The sequence below is a fragment of the Pteropus alecto genome, unplaced genomic scaffold, assembly GCF_000325575.1.
Source record: "Pteropus alecto unplaced genomic scaffold, ASM32557v1 scaffold204, whole genome shotgun sequence".
Lineage (NCBI taxonomy): Eukaryota > Metazoa > Chordata > Mammalia > Chiroptera > Pteropodidae > Pteropus > Pteropus alecto.
Genome location: NW_006435766.1, coordinates 2,164,615 through 2,188,642, shown reverse-complemented (window position 1 = coordinate 2,188,642; position 24,028 = coordinate 2,164,615). Strand labels below are relative to the sequence as shown.

The following is a 24,028-nucleotide window of genomic DNA, read 5'->3' as shown; positions in this document are numbered from 1 at the left end:
AGCGTAGGTATTAAGACCCACTGGCCAACCCATTTATATTTTGATGAAAGCTAATGATGGGTAGCCAGATTACATTTTAAAATTCCTACTTTGAGAATGTCCTCATGTCAGTTATTTTTTAAATTAGATCTATTTCTCAATAGTTAAAACCTGGGGAGGACGAAAAGTCCTTAGGATCTATTCATTGAGCACTCAGTTTCGGCGCCACCTCCCCCAGGAAGCACCCTGTGCCCCAACGGCACACCACATAGTACTATATTTGTCCTTTCTCACACTCCACTCTGTCGCCTTAACTCAGTCTCCTCTACTTGTCTCCTCATAGCCAGAAACCATGACATGTGATTTCACATGCCTGGCCCCTAACACAGTACCTGACATACAGTTGGTGCTCAATGATTGCTGCTAGTGAATGGAGCAGACCAAGCTCAGCGGTTGCAGGGATCAGCAAAGGCTTCCCATAGAAGTGAGAGCTGAACTGGTTTGGCAAGCGTGGAGCTCCAGTGGAAAGAACCAGGATTGGATATTTCCAGCAGTGGTGCCCAAACCATCCCCATGCCCGCAGGAAGACAGGACACATTATCACCATCTCCTTGTAAAAGGAGTTGAAGGCTGACAAGCCCTGTCCCCAGTGCCAGGCCTCACCCCTCCTGATCCAGCCTCCATGATTCTCCTGAACACTGAGCCCCCAGTTATGGCGCTCCTGTATGCAGACCTCCAATGTTTTCAAGCCTCAAACTAATAAAGCACCTTCCTGTCCCCATGGAATCTGTTGCTGGTGAGCCACCTCACTAAGCCATCAGAGACTGTGGAGGACTGTGCCCCGGTCTTATGCTACTGTGACAGTAGGGGACAGTAGTGTTAAGGAGGTGGGTAGGGAGGCTGGGATGTGAGCAAGGGTAGGTAGTTTCAGAGAAGCTACTGAGCAAATGAGAATTAAGAAGCTTCAGCAAGTTGCTATGGAAGGTCTGAGTGCTTCAGATGGAAAGACCAAGAGGTCACACTCAGGTCTTTTAATCAGAGAAATAGCTTAAGTTGCATGTTGTTTCTACTCAGCTTAGTGAAAGGAGTAACAAGCTCCAAATGTATATACTGTGCTAAATTTTATAGTTTTATGGAATCTAAATTACTTTGATTTGGAATAATTTTTACTTTAAATGACTTTTACTCATACTTCATTTAAATGAGATTTAATAAGAGATCATCCTATGAAATACTGGAACCCAGATAAAATTTTAATGAAACAAGGATACCGCTAAAGCCAGAAGAGCCCAAACAAATGGGCTTAGAAGGAACTCTCCTGGGTTAATGTGGGAGCTGCCTGTGTACAGACTGCCATGTGGTGGTCAAAAGGTGTCACTGCAGATCTTATTCTCCCAATGCTAAGAAGAAAACCTTGCCTTTTTAATATTACAAGAGAGCTAGTCTGTTAATCCTGCCCCAAATGGTATATAAAATACCAAGGACTCTTGTTGAGGGTATATACATACAATGATTAAAGTCAAGAGGAATTTAGTTCTGTTGAGCAAGGTGTCCTTTTCCCAGGGTTCCTTGGTATATCTTCAAAGACATCTCATCTGACAGCTTGTTATATACTAAATCATCAGAAAACTAACCGTGATGCAGAGAGAATAGGCTTGGTGGATTTACCACCTTCAACTGGATAACACATGTCACAGCCTGACAGCTCTAGTGGTCCATCTGTAGATTCCCAGAAGTCCCCGATAGCCTTCTTTCATTTGTCCTGTCTTTGTCACCTTCGGTTTAAGCTGGCATTTCTGCTGAGATGTTTGATTGGATCCTTGAGTCACATTCTTTATTAATCTGTTTAGCAAACACTGTCCAGTCATAACCTTAGTGTTCCTTCAGAGAATGCTTTCTCATTTTTTTTCTTTTTCTTTTTTGCAACAAATAGGGATAGACTGAGACTGAGAAGTTAGGGATTTTCCAAATCTTTATAACTTCTGCTTCCTTTCTTGCTTAACAATTCTTCAATTTATCTCTCTCTCCTCACATTTTATTATCAATGGCAAGAGGAAACCAGGCAGCATCTATAACACTTTGCTTAGAAATCTCCTCTGCTAAATATTAAAGTTCTTCACTTAAATGTTCTACTTCCCACAAAATACTATGACACAATTTGGCCATGTTCTTTGCCACTTTTTAACAAGGATCGCCTCTCCTCCAGTGTCTGGTAGCATGAGACCTCAGAGGTACCTTTAACATTCCTGTTTCTAGCAATATTCTGTTTGTACATTCTCTAAGATGACAGAAGCTTCCTCTACATACACCTCCCATATTTTCTTTCTGAGTCCTCATCAAAAGTGCCTTTGACACCATATTTCTATCGACAATCTCAAGGCAATCTAGGGTTCTTCTAACATGAGCCTCAAAACTCTGCCATCCTCCACCCAGTCCAAAGCTGCTTCCACATCTTTAGGTATTTATTACAGCAGCACCCCACTTTCCAGTACCAAAATCTTCATTAGTCTCTGGGCTGCCATAATGAAATGCCACAGACTGGATGTCTTAAACAACAGAAATATATTTTCTCACAGTTCTGGAGGCTGAAAGTCCAAGGTCAAGGTGCCAGCAGGTTTATTTTCTTCTGAGGCCTCTCTCCTTGGCTTGCAGATGGCATCTTTTCTGTGTCCTCATATGGCTGTTCCTCTGCCTGTGTTGTCTGACTCCAGTCATATTGGATTAGGGCTTATCCTAATGACCCCATTTTAACTTAATTATCTCTTTAAACATCTTTTCTCCAAATACAGTTACATTCTGAGGCACTAGGAGTTAGGGCTTCCATATGTGAATTTTGAGGAAACACAATTCAGCTCAGAAGACTAGGTATCTGTTACAGGGCTCAGTGGGTCACTGGTCTTCCTGCTGGGATATGCTTTCCCATTCAGCACACAAAGGCTGTCTCCAAGATTGCCTAGGAACATGAGCATCAGGAACAGATGTCTAGATCTATAATTTTCACTTCTCTCTCTTAAAACTGACTTGCCAAGAACACACCAAGTATGCAGGTTCTCTTTGTGACTGCTTCTTTCCGTTACTCTTCTCTGACTCTGGGAGGGAGAGGCAGGCCACTCACCCACCCTTACCAAGTTCTCAAGAAGAACCTCCAATAACCAAGTAAAAGTATTTATTTCAACATTTGGTGTTGAAAAGCAAATGACTAATGACAGGCTAATAACTTAGGTGGTTTTCAATTTTTGCTTTTAACAAACTGAAAGAGGAGTTGGTAGGCTTATTTAAACAATTTTTACATATAGATGACTGTGTTTTTTGCATAAAACTCTAAAATCATTTAGACTCGCCTGAGTGATACTGTTATAATAAAACTTGGAAATTCATCTACTTACTTATATGGACATGTTCTCTCAACTCTCACGTTAACGAAAAATGGGAATAAAACTTATGCTGAACTTTGTTTCATTCCATCAAGTAATAATCAAACATGAAAATATGAACTAATGGAGGCAAAAGCAACCCTACTGATTTCATTGATATATTTCCCATTTTACTCTTTATATTTAATAATTTATATCAAATTTGTTTCTATTATTTTGATCAACTGTGTATTAATAACTCCCTTGAGATATTTTTAATAAGTTAGAATCTTATATTGCAGAAAATAACATTTCAGTTAAATATGTATGTACACTTTTTGTTAAATAGAATTTTGAGAAATAAACTTCTGTGAGAGGAAACCAGAAAGAAAATAATGAGTTCAAGAAGAAAAAAGAATATAAAATTTTCAACTTTACGAAAATAGATGGTTGAGTATCATATTACTATGGAATTCAGTCTACAATGGACACTTTAAAAATACCATGATTTATTTTGTATTGTTTTAAGTTGCTAAATTTGCAAATTTTTTATACATATATTTTTTATTTTTCAATTACAGTTGGCATTCGGTATTAGTTTCAGATGTACAGCACAGTGGTTAGACACTGATATAATTTACGAAGTGATCCCCATTAAGTCTAGTACCCATCTGGCACTATATACATTTATTATATTATTGGCTATATTCCCTATGCTGTACTTCACATCCCCCGTATTTTGTAATTGCCAATTGGTAATTCTTAATTCTTTTACCTTTTTCACCCAGACCCCCAAGTCCCCTCCCATCTGGCAACCATCAGTTTGTTCTCTGTCTCTATGAGTCTGTTTCTGTTTTGTTTGTTTGTTTATTTTGTTTGTTCACATATAAGTAAATCATATGGTATTTGTCTTTCTTTGACTACTTTACTTAGCATAATACCCTCTAGGTTCCATCCATGTGGTTGCAAATGGTAAGATTTTATTACAAAACATACCACTATTTAAAATATACTGCATTGATATCCTTTGCAACTACTGAAACTTATGATGAACATTTTTTAGATGTTAACTTAAAAATGAATTGATGGTACACAACTGTCCACAATTCTAGGGATGGGCAGCCCAAATGTGTGAAGACCTGTGCTGTTGTGGTTGCCTGGCTTGTACCTCCAAAACAGATATAGGAGATTCGACTGCGACTGCGCTGATCAGTAACCGTAAATATGTGGTATAAGCATGCGGTGTAAGAGTGTTAAGAATGTCCTTCTGCCTAATATCCCCAACTAAAGAGAATCCTCTTGCTTCTTTCAATCCTCTGGCAGGGAGGAAATTTGCATATTCCTTCCTAAATTTGTACACATACAATTGTTTGATCAGTTTTTCTTAGAATATACAGGCCCTTACAGTATGTTAATACATATATCAAAACAGATTAAATACATTATAAATGGATCACGGTGGCTCTCAAAAAAAAAGAAAAAGAAAAAACGGTAGGATACTCTGAACAGGAATTAAGTCAGCTGAGTTTGTACTTGGCATGACTCAGGGCCTCTAGTCCCCAGAAGTCTGTTAGGAAAGGGGGAGGAGCCCAGGAAATTGCTGGCCCAGGTCCCCTGAATAGAATCTGTTCTCCAGCCCAGATATGGGGATGAAAAAGGGTACACTCCAGAGTTTCTTCAGAAAAACTGTTTACAATCCAACCTTTTAAGAACAAAAGCTCTTCCTGTATGCATTCTTCCTCTGCTCAGCCACAGGCATTTGGAGGCATTCATCAAATGCTGTATGAATTGCTAAGTCTCAGCCCGTGACTGGCATGATGATGAGAGCATGATCATCAATGGCTTCCAATAAAGGAACAGACCAGGCTAAAAAAAAAAAAAATGTCGATTTTCTTTGGATGAAATATGGAATAGAAGAAACATAAATTCTTGCTTTGTTACTAGCCAAATGACCTAGCATCTTACTTATCAGTGCATTTTTATCTGTAAAATGGAGTAATAATTATTATTGTTGTTAATCTCTTACTGTGCCTAATTCATAAATTAAACTTTATCATAGGTATGTATGTACAGTATAGGAAAAAACAGTCCATATAGAGTTCGGTTCTATCCCCAGTTTCAGGCAACCGCTGGGGGTCTTGAAATATATATCCTGTGGATAAGGGGGAACTACAGTAACTAATAATAAAATAGAACAATTATAACAATGTACAATAATAAAAGTTATGTAAATGTGATCTCCCTCTCTCTGATAACCAATCTGATAACCAAGATGGCTGTGAAATGACTAATGGGCTGGGTATATTTCAGTGTGAAAATGCTGGACAAAGGGATGATTCACATCCCAGGTGGGACGGAAGCAGGAATATTCAAGATTTCATCATGCTACTCAGAAAGGCATGCAATTTAAAAGTTATAAGTTATTTATGGAATTTTCCATTTAATAGTTTCAGACTATTAACAGCTTCAGATAGCTGACAGCACGTAACTGAAACTGAAACCTTGGATAAGTGGGGACTATTGTAGCTCATGGGTAACTGTGAGGAATGAATTAACACATAAAAATTGTTCCTTGAGGCTAAGAAGTGTTCAATAAAAAATAGGTGTCATTATTATCATCATGATGATGGCTATTGCTATTATTATATTATAAATATTCTTGGCAAGCTTTTAGTTTTTCCTAACTTGGTAATTTAAACCTTTAATGAATAAAACCCAAGTATCTGGAATTCCAAATTACCTGTTATTTTTGTCCTTCTACCTTTTTATTTAAAGAGAAAATGACAATTTAAAAAATTACTATTTCAGGCATTTAGTTAAAACATCTCCATGGAGAGCCTGGCAACAGGTACATGTCATTTCTGTTGTTGTCTTCTCTCACTACTGGGACTAAGAAAGCTGGGAAGTAGCTTCTCCACCTGTTCGTTGCATTGCAGCATTACTAAACCTCTCTAAGTCACAGTAGCCAGATCTATAAAGTAGAAATAATAAGTGCATGTATTATTATAGGGTTGTTAAGAGGATCAAACTGAGATACTCATGAACTGGACAATGCCTGACTCCTGACAAATAATCTATAAATATTTCTTTAAGGTTTTACATAAAATAAAAGGATTATCTACCGATCCTACGTCTACATCAAAATTCAGTTTGCTGGCATTTCAGCAAATTAATCGTGGTGCATTAAGAATAATATAGCACAAAAGGACTCTCCTCCCTACCCTGAATGCCCTTTGTTCTTTGTTTTTCTGTTCTCTTTAATTTGTATTTATGTCTCATTTCCTTTCAAAAATAGCTGGGATATAAATGATGAAAAGATCCAAGACCGACATTGACGTCAGAAGGTAGTTTCCTCTGGATTTAAGTAGATACAACAGCTCATGGCAGGGAAGTCCTCTGCTGTTCTCCCAGAACCTGAGCACTGTCATCCACACCAAGTCACTGGTTGTACATCATCGACTTTACATAAAGGAGAAGGGACAATCCTGATGTCATTTCCGTGGTGTGCAATTCAGTGTCAAATGATATCAGGGAATGGATGAGGGAATAACCCCCAATAAAGGAAACAAGTCAGCATTTCTTACACGTTGCACCCAAATGTCCTTCTCCTTTATGGTCTGAATGACAATTATTTAAGTAGCTATTTTCACTTTGAAATATAATCAAAATGATTATCTTACTATCAAAAACTTCTTCATACTTTTCGTACTGTTTATAATAAAGAATTACAGACACAGGAAGTTTTATAGACCTGCAGCAGGGATCAGCTCTGCAACAAAAGACATAAGAACATCAACAAGTGTGATTCACAGGTACCATAAAAATGAGGTGCCTAGCAAGTCAGTAACCAGAGGCAAGGGGAGCCCCAGGGTAGTGAGAAATCCGGAACCAGTGTGCTAATGTGACAGTCCCACAAGATAGTAGTCACAGGCACCGTGAAGATCCTACTAATGTAGCGAGGAGTCACAAGAACTAAAATGTTAATCAAGCCACAATCAGAGACTGCAATATGTTGATCAGCCCTGCAGCCAGGCCACGAGGACACCTGCAAAGCAAGGAAAGATTTCTGCTGGGATTGCGAACAACCCACTTCCCCACACTGTGAAGAAAAAACAGGAAAAACAGAGTCTTTAAGTGGCACCCTACACAAAAATCATTCATTCCCTATAGCTAAAACATAGGGAAATTATAGATCAAAGGCTAGGAACTGCCAGCAGGCCTTTCACACTACATATTCTTACCTTTTCATGCTATATACTCTTATCCTTCCTTACTGTTTGTCCATATCAAAGGAAAATGAGTAAAAACAGTCTTAAAACTATAATTCACAGAAACTAAAGATTATATATAAACCAAATTCCACAAACACTCAGAGTCCCTCTCAGTGCCTTTACTCTGTCTCTCTTACTGTCCTCTAATGTCTGTCCCTCTGAATATCTCATAGGGTCTCTCACTCTCTTCCTCTGAGAATAGACCACTCTGTCTGTGGAGTACTACCCCTTCTCCAATAAATTTTCCTTTGACTCTAACTTTGGTGAGCGTTTGAATTCTTTCTTACACTCTGCGAAGAACCCTCTTCTAAGTGCAGGGCTTGAGCTCCCCGAGTTGGGGGAATTTGCCCTGTCCTACATCACTACGTCCCCAGGATTACTGGTCCAGAGGCATGGATGTTGATTAGGACACAGCTGGGAAACTCCTTCAGCCTAAAGCTTCCCCAAGAAAGCCAAACAAACAATATGAGAAGAATTTTGGCATGAATAGTGTCAGAAGTGCCTATAAGCCACAAAGAACTCTTAAGTTTATCCTGACTGATTTCTAAAACAGCTCCTTCCTCCTAAGAGGCTCTGAACCTATTTCCCGCATTCCCAGACACCAGAGATCTCTGACAACAGGCCTGCAGGTCTCTGCTAACAGTCCTTACCGACATCTGAGGACGGAACAGTCTGAGAAATCCGAAGGCTGCCTGGAGAGCCGTGGGGTGGACAGTTACTCTTCACCCCTGGGGTTCAGGAACTGGCACTGCCACTGAGCTGTGGGGGCCTGTGCCCAGCTAGGGAGAATATGCTGCCCTAACAGTGAGAAACATGACAGGCCACAGGGACAGAATGTTGACTTTAAGCAATTGAACTTATAAAATATGACAAAATGGTAAAAATGTTCTCTCTGAAACTACAAAGAAACAATATTTTAGCTTTCTGCTTTTTGGGCAGGCTGTTGCCCACAAAAGACTGGTGTGTGACACTAACTCTGTTATCAGTCTGCAGTGAGACAAAGAGCTGGGATGAAAAAGGAGTAGATACAGACCGGGAAAGGCACTGGTCTACACCTTTCTAATGAAGGTAAAGGAAGACGTTACTGTAATAGTTTTTCAGTAAACCAGTTTCACAAAACAAACTGTTACCAGTACCTGTTCATGATCCACAATGAAGATAAATACAGATTTCTGCATATAATATTCCACGGTCACATCCTTATTGTACATCAGTTCACAACAGACATTGCGTCACACTCATTAATTCTATACTATACAGAGCATTCAAAAGTGATGTAATCTTCTTCCCAAACAGTTCCCCTGACTATGAGTGCTCACCTCTCCAACACACACATACTCACATGTCCTCCACCGTGATATCTTTCAGGATCTGGCAGTAATCCACATTCCACACAGCCTGGTCATCCCACACCTTGGAGGCAAGCAGGATTGCTCCAAGAACAATTCGCTTCCAGTTAGCTGGACAGATGTCTATCTCTGCATATGTTAGAAGTCTTTCAAGGTATACCTGGAAACACATGAAAATGCCAGAGTTAAATAACTTGAGTTGTTTTCTCTCACATATTAGCATACATAAAGAAATGATAAATTTGCTAACTCCATTTCACCAGCCTTTAAGTAGAGATTTATTACCTGATCGTATTTTTTATTTTTAAAAAGTCGAAGGGCTCAAATAGTCTGAATTACAATGAGCACACTCCATAATTTGACCATGCAGATGTAGCCAGATCTTAAAAGACTCTAAGGCAGGAAGAAATTTCAGGAGCTACAGGTTAATTTCTTACTCTATCAGCTATGATACTGATACAAATTCAATAACCAACGAATGTTCCAACAAGCAGAACAAAGAATGCGAAAGATATAAACCTATTTTTTTCTATCTGTAGTTTTTTATTAAAATTTTTATTCTTGAGGTATCTGCAGATTTACATGCAGTATTGATAAACCTATTTTTTATTACTGATAAAATATACATGATATCAAACTTACCATTTAACCATTTTTAAGAGTACTGTTCTGTGGCATTAAGTACATTCACATTGTTGTGAAATCACTGTCCATCTCTATTCACAGAACTTTTTCATCATCCCAAACTGAAACTTTATATCTAGTAAACAACAATGACCCATCCCTCTCTCCCCTCTCAGTGCCTGGTAACCATCATTCTACCTTGTGTCTATGACAATTTGACTATTCTAGGTACCTTACAGAGGTGGGATCATACAGTATTTGCCCTTTCATTTCTGGCTTATTTCGGTTAGCATAATGTCCTAAAGGTTCATCCAGTTTGTAGCATATGTTAGAATTTCCTTCCTTTTTAAGGCTGAAAAATAATCCATTGAATGTATAGACCACATTTTGTTTATCCAGTTATCTACCCATGGACATTTCAGTTGTCTCCGCCTTTTGGCTACTGTGAATAAAGCTGCTGTGAACACTGGTGTACAAATACCTGTTCGGGTCCCTGCTTTCGGTTCTTTTGGGTATGTATCCAGGTATAATTGTTGGAATATATATGGTAAAATGGGAAGAGGCATCAAAAGATTATGAAGCGGTCCTAACAGAGAGGACCAGCATTTGAACTGGGGACCTGACAGTGGAGACGGGTGGTCATATTCCAGAGACTCCAACAGCCACAGAAGGTGGGCTGCTGTAGGAGATCGCAGACTTCCACCTCATGCAGCTAGATGGGTAACACCCTCTGAGACAGGGAACACCAAAGGAAGAGGTTGGTGAAAGACAACTGAGTTTGGCTTTGACATTTCTATCTGAGAAATCCCAGAAGATGCCACATAGGCAGTGCACACACAGGTCTGGAGCACAAAGGAAATAGCACTGAGATAGAAACTTGAGATCCTGTGACACACAAAAAGAATTAAGCCATTGGCAAGGATCCGATGACCTGGGTAGAGAGAAACAAAAGAAGGGACCAGGTCTAAGCCTTGAGAGCCTCTCCTGTTTCAACATTTGGTGAGAGGATGAAAGGGCAGCAAAGGAGAAAGAGGAAGAAAATCTGGTGTGTTCTGTTCTTAAGTCTTGCAGTAGTTTGGAGAAGAATCGACAAGGCCAAGTTGGGTGTTTCTGAGTGCCTGAATTAGGCTTATGACATTATACAGGGCATATGAAAAGGAAATTGAAGTGGTCTCTTTCACAGTAAAAAATAAAATTAAAAGAGCAGGGCCACTTCAGGCAGTGAAGGTGTGGGTGGAGAAGGCAGCAGGGGTGAGGTATTTAGAAGGAAAAGTGGGGAGATCTACATAGCTCATATGTATAAAGGAATAGAGTCTTAGGGATTTGAGTAAAGATGTGGGGGTAAGAAGGACAGGCAGAGGAAGAGAAAGGGGAGGAAGGGAGGAAGGGAAGGAGAAATAATCCTAATGGAAGCAAAACTCTGAACAGATTGAGTAGACCATCAACTAGCAGGTCCTCCATGGAGCCTCCCCTAATTTCTCTGATCTCTAAACCACAGGCAGAAGAGTCATGTGCTCCCTCCAAAGGGCAGAAGCAACCTACTGTCTGTAGAACAGGAGCAATGGTGAACACCCAGGAAAATCTGGAGAGGGGGCTCAGAACCCTGTCTGTCTCTTCCACTGGTACAGCAGCTTTGCCAAGATGGGGGCTGGCACTCAACTGTTTGCTGAATGAATAAATAGATGAATAATGGTTCTTTTACTCAGAAGGCTTACTGTTCTGTTTCCAGTGCTTTATTAAGGAAAAAGCAATTGTTTAAATCTTAAAAACCTAGATTCTTAGGGCTAATCTCACATACCAGGCATTCCCCAGAATGGATCAGAAGAACTATGCTAAAAGATAAAGTTAAAATCACAAGAAGAAATTACTAACATATTTCAAATCTCAAAGATAAAAAGCCAATACACTGTGACAAGAGTTTACTGAAAATTAATGAAACAGGAAACCATTATAGGGCAAGTCCACCTTGACTTCCCGCAACCTTAGTCTGAGTGACCCTCCCACTTTCCCCATTGCTGCGTTTGTCTCAGTGTAGTGTAGCTGCCTTCTTAATCATCTCTCCCCTAGTAAATCACATGTTCCCAGAGGACAAAAACCACATCTCACTCATGCCCACTGTGAGCTCAGCGTCTAGCAAGATGCCAGAGCAGAACGTGGCCCGAGTTCTTGCTTAATGGACACATCATCCTGCAGAACAAGTCAGAAACATTTACATAGAACCTCTGACTCTGGACTACAGATGCAGGGAAGCAGATTTCCTGCGTGATTTATCTAATAAAATGGCCACAAATAATGGCATTCGGGAAAGGGAACTGCATTTACAAAGGTAGAGTGGAGTTATAGGTGACACTGACTCTTTGGTTTGTGAGACAATTGCAATGGTGTACAGTGAGGTTCAGACGAGAAAGCTCCAGGAGGAAGAGTTCACTCTGCTGTGCCAAGCACGGGAAGTCAAAAAGACCTTCAACTACACCCCAGGAGGTCATGCGGCAGGGCACTCTACCTGCACTGTATGCACCTGAGAGCTTCTAAATCTCTCTCACTGAACAGCAATAGCACTGGGTTGTGACAACCGTTGGTGAAAAAGTAGGTCACTGAACAAAGTTCAGTCAACTTCTCAATTTCTGGAGATTTTAGTTTTTAACAGCATTTATTATATTAAATGAGCAGAAAGAGTGAGCTGTTTTTGTTTTTTTTTTAATTTTATTTTTAGTTTCAAGTATACAGTACACTGGTTAGACATTTATATACCCCTAATTGCTCCTTCTCTCCTCTGGCTCTCCAGCTAGCCAATATATTAATGCTACTGCATTCCCTGTGCCGTGCTCGACCATCTTATCGACTGATTTGTACTTCTTTAACCCTTCACCCCTTTCTCCCAGCCCCCAAACTCCCCTTCCTTCTGGCCGTCACCAGATTGTCCTCTATATTTGCGAGTTTGTTCTTTTTGTTCCTTAGATTCTGCATATAAGGGGATTTCATTTTTTTAATGGTTGAGTAATATTCTACTGTATATATGAATCAAAACTTCTTTATCCAATCTCCTATTGATGGGCACATAGGTTGCTTCCATATCTTGGCTATTGTAACTTGTGCTGCCATGAATATTGGAGTGCATAGATCTTTAAGAATTACTGTTTTATTTTCTTTAGATAAATATCCAGAAGTGCAATTGCTGGGTCAAAAGATAGACCCATTTTTAATTTTTTTAGAACTTCCAGACTGTTTTCCATAGTGACTGTACCAATTTGCAATCCCACCAATAGTGTATGAGGGTTCCCTTTTCTCCATATCTTCGCCAACACTTGTTCTTTGATTTATTGAGGACAGCCATTCTGACAGGTGTGAGGTGGTATTTCATTGTGGTTTTAATTTGCATTTCTTTAATAATTAGTGACCTTGAGCATCTTTTCATATGTCTACTGGTCATCTGTAGTCCCTCTTTGGAGAAATATTTGTTCAGGTCTTCTGCCCATTTTTAAAATAAGATTGTTTGTTTTATTGTTGTTGAGTTGTATGAGTTCTTTATATGTTTTGGATATTAACCTCTTATCAGATGTATATAAGTGAATATCTTCTCCTATTCGGATGTCTTTTCGTTTTTTTGACGGTTTCCTTTGCTGTGCAAAACCTTTTAGTTTGATGTAGTCCCATTTGTTTATTTTTTCTTTTGTTTCCCTTGCCCAAGGAGATATATCTGAAAATAAATTACTAGTAGCAATATCAGAGATTACTGTCTATGTTTTCTTCTAGAAGTTTTATGGTTTTAGGTCTTACATTTAAATTTTTAATCCATTTGAGTCTATTCTTGTATGCTGTGTAAGAAGGTGGTCCAGTTTCTTTTTTTTTGCATGTATCTGTCCAGTGTTCCCAATATCATTTATTGCAGAAACTGTCTTCACCACATTGTATATTCTTGTCTACTTTGTCATATATTAAGTGAGCATACAGGTGTGCATTTATTTCTGGGCTCTCTATTCCATTCCATTGATCAATGTATCTGTTTTTATGCCAGTACCATGATATTTTAATGACTATAGCCTTGTAGTATAGTTTGATATCAGGCAATGTGATACCTCCATCTTTGTTCTCCTTTCTCAAGATTGCCATGGCTATTTGGTGTCTTTTATGATTCCATATAAATTTTAGATTTATCTGTTCTAGCTCTCTGAAAATGCCACTGGTATTCTGATACAAATTGCATTAAATCTACAGATTGCTTTGAGTAGTATGGGCATTTTAAGGATGTTGATTCTTCCTACCCATGAGCATGGTATATGCTAGCATTTATTTGTATCTTCTTCAATTTTTTTTCTCAATGACTTATAATTTTCTGAGAACAGGTCTCTTACCTCCTTGGTTAATTTTATTGCCAGGTATTTTATTGTTTTCGATACAATTATAAATGGGATTGTTTTCTTAATTTCCATTTCCAAAAGTTCATCAATGGTATATAAAAATGCCACTGACTTCTGAATATTAATTTTGTATCCTGCTGCTTTACTGAATTCATTGATCAGTTCTAACAGTTTTTTGATGGAATCTTTAGGGTTCTCTATATATAGTATTATGACATCTTCAAATAACAAGAATTTTACTTCTTCCTTTCCAATTTGGATATCCTTTATTTCTCCTTCTTGTCTTACTGCCATGGCTAAGACTTCCAATACAATGTTGACCAGGAGTGGTGAAAGTGGGCTTCCTTGCCTTGTTCCTGATCTTAAGGAAAATGCTTCTAGCCTTTCCCCATTGAGTATGATGGCTAATGTTTTTGATCATGATTTTTAATTGTGTGAAATCATAATTCTTCAGGCAAAGATCCAAGCCAGGCCAAGTGGAATTTCAGCTGGACACTGTACTTGGGACCCCAGACTGAATATTTTACAAAGGCTAATAATGATTAACTCTTCTCATTCTCCACCAAGGAGAGAGTCAGAAAATGTATAATAAAAATGTACTAAGAGCAGAAACTGAGGCTGGAATTAACTAAGCCTCCAGATTTTTAAAGAAATAGAAAAAGGAGGTTTTAAAGCAATCTTCACCCAGATCCCTAAGAATTTATTCCTTTATGTATACGAGCTATGCGGATCTCTCCAAGAGCCCCACTGAAACAGATTCTCACTAGCTTGGTGCAAAAAGGTGGCTACTCAATTTTCTTTTTCCTTACTTTACACTTTAGTTGATAGATATTAATAACTATGCTAGATGATGTTTGGGGAAAAAAAAAAAAAAAACAAGCATCCACCATGTCTGATAGCCCATTAAGGCTAACTAAAGAAATTAGGTATTATAACACACTCCATTACCAAGGAAAGGCAGTTGTTATGTTGAAAGATAAGGCATTCATAACAAGCTCCACTTAACAGCATTAATAAAGCAGAATCTGCCAGTAAAGCTATGGGTCAGCTGCAATTTCTTTAGTAAACTCCCACCTGAGTATTTTAATTCTCTGCCAAGTGAAATAACATATGATTGATTCTTCTAAACAATATCCCTAGATCACTGTAACAGGACACACCTGCTCAATTAAATTTTCAGATTTAGGTTCATAAGAAGGACCATCCTAAGGAGTCTCTATAAAATACAGGCTAGTGAGCAATTACAGAGTTACACAGTGCGTCTAGTTGACTGCACATAACAAAACTGTTCAAAGGCATGGGGGAGGAGTAAAATGCAAACTAATGGAATTAAGGATGTATGTAACCAAAATCCCAATGATGCTGAAATTATTCCAATCTGATTTTAAAGAGTAACACTAGGTCATTAATCTTAGATTCTCTATCACACAGTTTAGCCAACTGGTGATTTCACCACTGATTCTTACTTCCTAGCAACTGGTGGAGAACACGAAAGAGATATTTAGACTTACCACTAAATAGATGCTATTTGAATAACAGCTCTGAGAGCTCCTTAGAAACTATTAAAGTGACCCAAAAGGGGTCAGATCGATAGATTCTACAGGTCACACTTCATCATCAGAGTACCAGGTTCTGCAATCTTTTAGGCTGCAATCCAGGGGCTGAGTGGCAGCAATAACTGGACCTTGCAAAGCCACTCAAGCTGGGACTCAACACAGCTGGCCATGATTGGTATTCCTGATCTGATTGGGCTGCACGAGTCACTTCTTTCTAAAGAGTGTAGCACAGAAAGTGGAAAAAAAGAGTAACTTTACAGTGGATAAACCTGACAAACACGACTTCGGCCAGGTTATCAAGGTTACTGTCAATAGTGATAAATCATGTTGACAGTATGTACCTTTGATAAGATATAATGAAAATGGAACTTTACCTCTGTAGTTTCCTTCTCTAAGACGCACAATCCTAGTCTAATTGTGAGAAAAACAGCAGACAAATCCTAACTGAGGGACAGTCTACAAAATTTATGACCAGTAGTCCTCAAAACTGTCTAGATCATCAAAACCAAGGAAAGTCTGGGAAACTTTCACAGCCAAGAGGAGCCTAAGGAGACGATAACTAAATATAATGTGGTATCCTGGATGGGATCCTGAAAAATAAATGGGACAACGGGTAAAAACTAAGGAAATCTGAATAAATTACGAACTTTAGTTAATAATAATGTATCATTATCAGTTCATTAATTGTAACAACTATATCAAAGGAATATAAGATGTTAATAACAACACTATAGATGTTATATCATATAACATTATATTATAGATGTTAATAATAAACTGGGTGTGAGGTATATGGGAACTGTAATATCTTCACAATTTTTCTGCAAATCTAAAATAAAATGTATGGTGATGGAAGGAGACTAGATTTTGAGTGGTGAACATATAATGGCGTATACAGATGTTGTATTCTAAAGTCGTACACCGGAAATTTATGTAATGTTATTAACCAGTATTATCCCAATAAATTTAATTTTTAAAAAGTTTATTTAAAAAAATTTATGAAAATGAAAACTGCTTAAACTTATGCAATGCAGCTAAAGCTTAGAGGGAAATTTATTACTATTAATTCCTGTATTAAAAAAAGGAGGCTCTCGAATCAATTACCTAACCTTCCACCTTAAACAACTAGAAGGCAATAACGGGACCTTGCAAAGCCACTCAAGCTGGGACTCAACACAGCTGGCCATGATTGGTATTCCTGATCTGATTGGGCTGCACGAGTCACTTCTTTCTAAAGAGTGTAGCACAGAAAGTGGAAAAAAAGAGTAACTTTACAGTGGATAAACCTGACAAACACGACTTCGGCCAGGTGATCAAGGTTACTGTCAATAGTGATAAATCATGTTGACAGTATGTACCTTTGATAAGATATAATGAAAATGGAACTTTACCTCTGTAGTTTCCTTCTCTAAGACGCACAATCCTAGTCTAATTGTGAGAAAAACAGCAGACAAATCCTAACTGAGGGACAGTCTACAAAATTTATGACCAGTAGTCCTCAAAACTGTCTAGATCATCAAAACCAAGGAAAGTCTGGGAAACTTTCACAGCCAAGAGGAGCCTAAGGAGACGATAACTAAATATAATGTGGTATCCTGGATGGGATCCTGAAAAATAAATGGGACAACGGGTAAAAACTAAGGAAATCTGAATAAATTACGAACTTTAGTTAATAATAATGTATCATTATCAGTTCATTAATTGTAACAACTATATCAAAGGAATATAAGATGTTAATAACAACACTATAGATGTTATATCATATAACATTATATTATAGATGTTAATAATAAACTGGGTGTGAGGTATATGGGAACTGTAATATCTTCACAATTTTTCTGCAAATCTAAAATAAAATGTATGGTGATGGAAGGAGACTAGATTTTGAGTGGTGAACATATAATGGCGTATACAGATGTTGTATTCTAAAGTCGTACACCGGAAATTTATGTAATGTTATTAACCAGTATTATCCCAATAAATTTAATTTTTAAAAAGTTTATTTAAAAAAATTTATGAAAATGAAAACTGCTTAAACTTATGCAATGCAGCTAAAGCTTAGAGGGAAATTTATTACTATTAATTCCTGTATTAAAAAAAGGAGGCTCTCGAATCAATTACCTAACCTTCCACCTTAAACAACTAGAAGAAAATGAAGAGCAAACTAAATCCAAAGCAAGCAGAAGAAAGGAATTAACACAGTAGAGTGGAAATAAATAAAGAAAACAGAAAAGCAGAGAAAATCAATAAACCAAAAGCTGGTCTGTAGAAAGACCAATAAAATTGACATTTATCTAGACCAACCAAGAAAAAAGAGATTAGACTCAAATCAGTAGAATCAGAAACAAAAGAGGGCATTACAAAAGACTTTACAGAAATACAAAGAATTATAAAGGAATATTATGAATACCTATATGCCAAAAAGTTACATGAAATGGACAATTCCTCAAAACATACAAAATGACACAAAAACAACTTGATAATTGGAAAAGACCTATAAAAAGCAAAGAGACTGTCTTGGTATTGTAAAAACTTCCAATAAAGAAAAATCCTGGCCAAGATGGCTTCAGGGGTTAAACAAGATCTAACACCAATCCTTCTCAAACTCTTCAGAAAAAAAAAGTGGAAGAAACACTTCCCAATTCATTCTATGAGGCCAGCATTACACTGATTCCAAAATCAAAGATATCAAAAGAAAACCAAAGAACAATATTCTTTTACAAATATAGATGTAAAAATCCTTAACAAAATACTGGCAAACAAAGTCCCACAACATATAAAAATAATTATATACCATGACTAAGTGGGATAATTTATCCTGGGAATGCAAGGTTGATTTAACATATCAGTAGAATAAAGGACAAAAACCTAAGATCAATCACAATAGATGCAGAAAAAGGATCTGACAGAACCTAATATTCTTTCAAGATAAAAAAAATACCCCACAAATTAAGAACAGAGGGAATGCCCTCAATTTGACAAAGGGCATCTATGAAAAACTCACAGCTAACACCATATTAAATGGAGAAAGATTGAAAGCTTTTCCCCTAAGATCAAGAACAAGACAAAGCACTCTCACCACTTATATTTAACACCATGCTTAGAGGTTCTAGCTAAGGCAATTAGGCCAGGAAAAGAAATAAAAAGGCATCCAGATAGAAAAGGAAGAAGTAAAACTATCTATTTGCAGATAACATGATCTTATATATATAAAATTCTAAGTTATCTAGCAAAGAACGACTAGACTATTAGAACTAAAATGGGTTGAGCAATATGGAAGGATACAAGATCAATTTGACAAAAAACAATTTGTATTCCTATACACTAGTAATGAAAAATCTGAAAATAAAATTAAGAAAACAATTCCACTTACAACAGCACTAAATAGAATTAAATATTTTGAAATAAATTTAACAAAAAAAGTGTAAGGCTTGTACAAAGAAAACTATAAAAACTGTTGAAAGAAATTGAAAAATAAATAAATGGAAAGACTTCCATGTTCGCGGATGGAAGACTTAGTATTGTTATGACTATAATACTCCCCAAATTGATCTACAGATTCAGTGCAACCGCTATCATCAAAATCCCAGCTGTTTTTGTTTCTTTGTTTTGCTGAAACTGACAAGCTGATTTTAAAATTCACAGAAAAATGCAAAGGTCACAGAGTAGCCAAAATAATCTTGAAAGAAAAGAACAAAGTTGAAAGAATCGTACTTTCTGATTTCAACTACAAAGCTATGGTAGTTAAGACTGTGGTATTGACATAGTGATATATACAGATCAACAGAACAAAACTGGAAGTGCAGAAATAAACTTTCACATTTATGGTCCATTAATTTTTGACAAAGGTGACAAGACAATTCAAAGAAGAAAAGACAGTCTCTTCAAGAAATGGTGCTAAAACAACCATATATCCACATGCAAAAGTATGAATTTGGACCCCTATCTCATAAAAATAGCTCACGACAGTACACCTAAATGTAAGAGCTAAAATTACTTAACTCCTGAAGAAAATGTAGTAGTAAATCACATGACTGTAGGTTATGCAATGGTTTCTTAGATACAACACTAAAGCACAAGTGACAAAATAATATATAAACTGGGCTTCATAAAAATGAAAAGCTATGTTGCAAATTTCACTATTAAGAAAGTGAAATGACACACAGAGAATAGAAGAAAATACTTGTGAGTCGTATGTGACAAGGGACTTATATCCAGAACACATAACTCATAGAGAATTCAATAATAAAAAGAACTCAATCTAAAAATAGGCAAAGAATTGGAACAGACATTTCTTCAAAGAAGAATACAAATGCCAAATAAACACATGAAAAGATGCTTGACATCATTAATCATTAGAGTAATGCAAGTCAAAACTACAATGAGATATCACAATGAGTTATCACTTTACACTCACTAGAATGGCTAAAATCAGAAAGACAGTAACAACTATTGACAAGGATATGATATGGAGAAAGTGGAGCCCTCAAAACAATGGCAGTGGGAATGTAAAATGGTGCAGCCACACTGGAAAACAGTCAGGCTGTTCCTCAAAAAGTTAAAACGAAGAGCTACCATCTGACCCAGCAATTCCACTCCTAGATATATATGCCAAGAGAAATGAAAACACATGCACACTCAAAAATGTGTACACAAAAGTTCACAGCAGCATTATTTGTAATAGCTAAAAAGTAGAAACAACTCAAATGTTCATCAAACAATAAACAAAATGTAGTATATCCATACAATGAACTATTACTTGGCAATAAAAAAGAATGAAATGCTATACATGTTACAATGCGGATGAACTTTGAAAACATTATGGTCAGTGAAAGGAATATAGTCACAAAAGACCACATATTATATGAATCCGTTTATATGAAATGTCTAGAACAGGCAAATCCATAGAGAAAAATCAGATTAGTGGTTACCTGAGCCTGGAGTGGGAGTTGGGAATGAAGAGTGACTGCTAAAAAGTAAGGAGCTCCTTTATGGGGTGATGAAAATATTCTGAAATTAAGTTGTGGTGATGGTTGCACCATATACTAAAAAGCACTGAAATGTTCATGCTAAGTGGGTAGACTTTACGGTATGTGAACTATATCTCAATAAAGTTATAAAAAATAAAAAAATTAATAAAAAGGTAACACATCTACTCTTGTCTGGTAAGTTCTCACTTTGCCACCACCACTTCTTCTCGATTCCCCTTTACTTTATGCCTGACTCTTCTCCATCAGTTACTAAATTCTTTTCTCCCTCCCACCATCCATCACCGCAGCTCTCCAGATAGAATCAACCTTGTCAGCAACACTCAATCAGGGGCCTGGCTGAGTGATGCCCCTACAGCTAAAGACTTTGCCACCCTCCCTTCAGAAAGTTCGTCTTAATAATGTAAGCAGTGAAACAGCAGAATATGAGTTTAAAGTTATAAAACTACTACTGGAGAAGAGGAAGACTATGGCAAGTAGCTACTGTATGCTCCCTGTGTTTCAGACAAAGTATGAGGTATATCAATACCGTTTTTATTTACTTCAGCCAGTAGGTAGTAATTACTATGCTTACTTTGTCATTTAATAAATATTTATTGAGCATTAATTATGTACTGGGATGTGTTCTAGATGCTGGTCATATTGCAGTAAAGAAATAAAAGACAAGAAGATAGAAAACCATTAATTGTAGAGCTTATATTACAGACAAAATAAAATAAGTGAGTAAAACAATGTTAATTGATGATAAGTGCTATGGAGAAAAACAAAGCAGGAAATGATGAGAGGGAATGAAGAGGGAGGTTACAATCCAAAATATGACGGCCCCACTGACATTTCCTCTGAGCAAACACTTGGAGGTTTTTTTGAAAGAGGATTCCAGGCAGAGGTGTCGAGTGCCAAAGTCCTGAGGCAGCTCTGTGTCTGTGGCCCAGAGTAGTTTGAGCACAGTGATGACCAGAGTGAGAGGTGATGACAACTGAGTTGAGCAGAAAAGGAGGCTTGATCCTGCTGGGGCCCAATGGGTCACATAAGGGCTTTCCTTTTTCTTTGTGTCTTTCTCTGAGGAAGATGGGGAACTACTGGAGGTTTTGAGCAGAGGAGCCTACAGAGTGAGAAAAATAGTGGCTCAGGGCAAAGCCCCAGGCCCCCTTCTCCTGTTACCTCTGAGTCACAAGTGATTATTCTAAGAGTGGATGTCTCACCCCAAAGGGACTGAGCGCATCACTGATGGAGCCAATCAAAATTCATCCCCTCTGCAAAATCTGAACTAAACACACGAGACTGAATTAGCCGGTGTTGGGCCTTAAATGAAAAAGTGATGTAGAGTCAGGGTTGAGATAGCTACTTCCCTGGCATGTTTGACCAGAAGCTCCCCCTGAAGGACAAGGGAGATATGCGACTCTGGACCTTCCAATAAATCTCCAGCTTTGGGCTCTTTGTGTGGGTTTCTCATTCTTATAATAATCAAAACTGGCTTAGACAGGTAGTGCACTATATATTTTGTCATTCGAGTACCAAATGGGACTAAATCAGGTGCCTGTTCATGGCTCCAAGGATAACCCAGCTCAAGTAACTCTTGAAACAATGGGCCAGATGGATGGGCAATTAAATGCTATGGCCTTCCACCCAACTCCATCCAGCTTCCCACAGCTGGTGCTGGGAACGTGACAAAGCGCTCTCATGTGAAAACTTAGAACTCAGCACAGTACAATTCAATTACCCTCACTTTTAATTTCCTCATGTATCAGTTATCAATAGGAAAGCTTCAGCATATCCTGCAAAGCTAAAGAAATATAATTAGTGAAATAAAGTTATTGTTACTCTTTTAAAATGAACTTAATTGGGCTGTGAAATACATGCTTTGGGTTAACTAGGTCCTGGCTGTCTGAAGGTCTTGTATGTTCTCTTACACAGGCTGGCTGCAGTCTTATTCCCTTGTGGGGAGCAGAGCCAGAGATAACTGCTGTCCTTCCCACTCCCCTCCCCCACAGACTCCCCCAGGGCAGCATGCCAAGATGCCAAGAGAACGCACAGGAATAAAGCAGAGATTAATACATCTCTGTCAACTCTAGACAGGACCTGTTCTGAATGGCTGCTTCTAACTCCAGGAGAGGCAAGAAAAAGGGAGTTATCATACATAATCTCGCTCAGAGGATGCATTTTGTCTGCCTTCTCTTTACATGCAGGGGTCCCCAACCCCAGGCCGCAGACCAGTATCAGTCTGTGGCCCATTAGGAACCAGGCTGCACAGCAGGAGGTAAGTGATGGGCCAGCGAGCAAAGTTTCACCTGTATCTGCAGCCACTTCCCAGTGCTAGCATCACCACCTCAGATCGACCCCAGATCATCAGGCATTAGATTCTCATAGGAGCACTGGTCCCTGGTGCCAAAAAGGCTGGGGACTGCTGTTATAGGTGTGCAAGCTGACCCTCAGCCACCGCAAGCAGCAGCTGTCAGAGAATCAGTCTGCAATGCTGAGACTGATTCATTCATGGGACCCCACAGCTGCTCATCTTTAGGTTGGAACCAACAAGATTCTGATACAAGCTAATCTGCTAGACCACAAGTTTATCTAATGTGACAGGTGAACATTTTGATATAGGGAAGAGGCATGAGAACTAGATGTTAAACTAAGCTGTATCAGAGCCCACAATGTGCTGTCAGACCACAGGAACCTACAGAACAAAGGAAGATTTTTGCTAGGTTTACTAACAAACTCATTTACCCTACTGTGAAGGGAAAACAGAGTCTTTAAGTCATACTCTACACAACATAAAGCCAGTCATTCATTCCCTGCAGCCAAATGGTAGGGAACCTATAGAACAAAGACTGGGGGTTACTAGCATGCTTTTAACATTGCGTGCCCATGTCTTTCATGCTACACACCCGTACTATCGAAGGAAAACAAGTAAACAAAGTCTTCAAACTATAATTCGTAGGAACTAAGAAAGACATATACACTGAATTCCCCAAACAAACACTCAGGGCCCCTCTCAGTCCCTCTCATTCTCTGCCTCTGAGAGGGGACCACGCAGTCTGCGGAGTGTTATTATTTCTCTAATAAACATTCCTCTGACTCTAACTCTGGCATGCACTTGAATTTTTTCCTGGGTGCAGTCAGGATCCTCACCAACTCTCGGTACAGGACTTGAATCCCCACTTGGGTGGATTTGCCCTGTCCTGCAGTAATTTCAGTAGTGACAATGACTGACAAATATGCATTAGTCCTATAGGACTCCAAAGACATGAGTTACTGATTCATCCCGTCACCCTTGGAGACAGGGGCATGCACTTCAGATGACCTCTTAACATCTCTGCAGAAACGTGGGAAGCTGCAGGGATTAAAACCTTATCTCCTCTCTAACAAATCTAGGCAATGTGGCACTACCAGGTCACAGTCCAGTCATAATTTTCTTAGAAATTAAAGGTAAAAAAATCCCCATCACAATCCATCTGCCGTAGCTTCAAAAGAAATCTTTCTTCATGGCATGAATTTTAGTACTAATTTCATCCATGTTTTCATCTGATTTTCTTACCCTTCTTTTCTCTTT

At 38.2% G+C, this 24,028-nt stretch overlaps 1 protein-coding gene across 2 annotated transcripts in view; it reads right to left on the bottom strand.

The window, feature by feature from the left end:
* Nucleotides 1-24,028, bottom strand: part of CCNY (cyclin Y) — a 203,542-nt gene that overhangs the window by 6,828 nt on the left and 172,686 nt on the right. For both annotated transcript variants that reach the window (XM_006911377.3, XM_015588939.2), the window contains one exon: nucleotides 8,946-9,112. In XM_006911377.3, coding sequence (XP_006911439.1) covers nucleotides 8,946-9,112 — 167 coding nt within the window. The remainder of the gene's footprint in view (nucleotides 1-8,945; nucleotides 9,113-24,028) is intronic.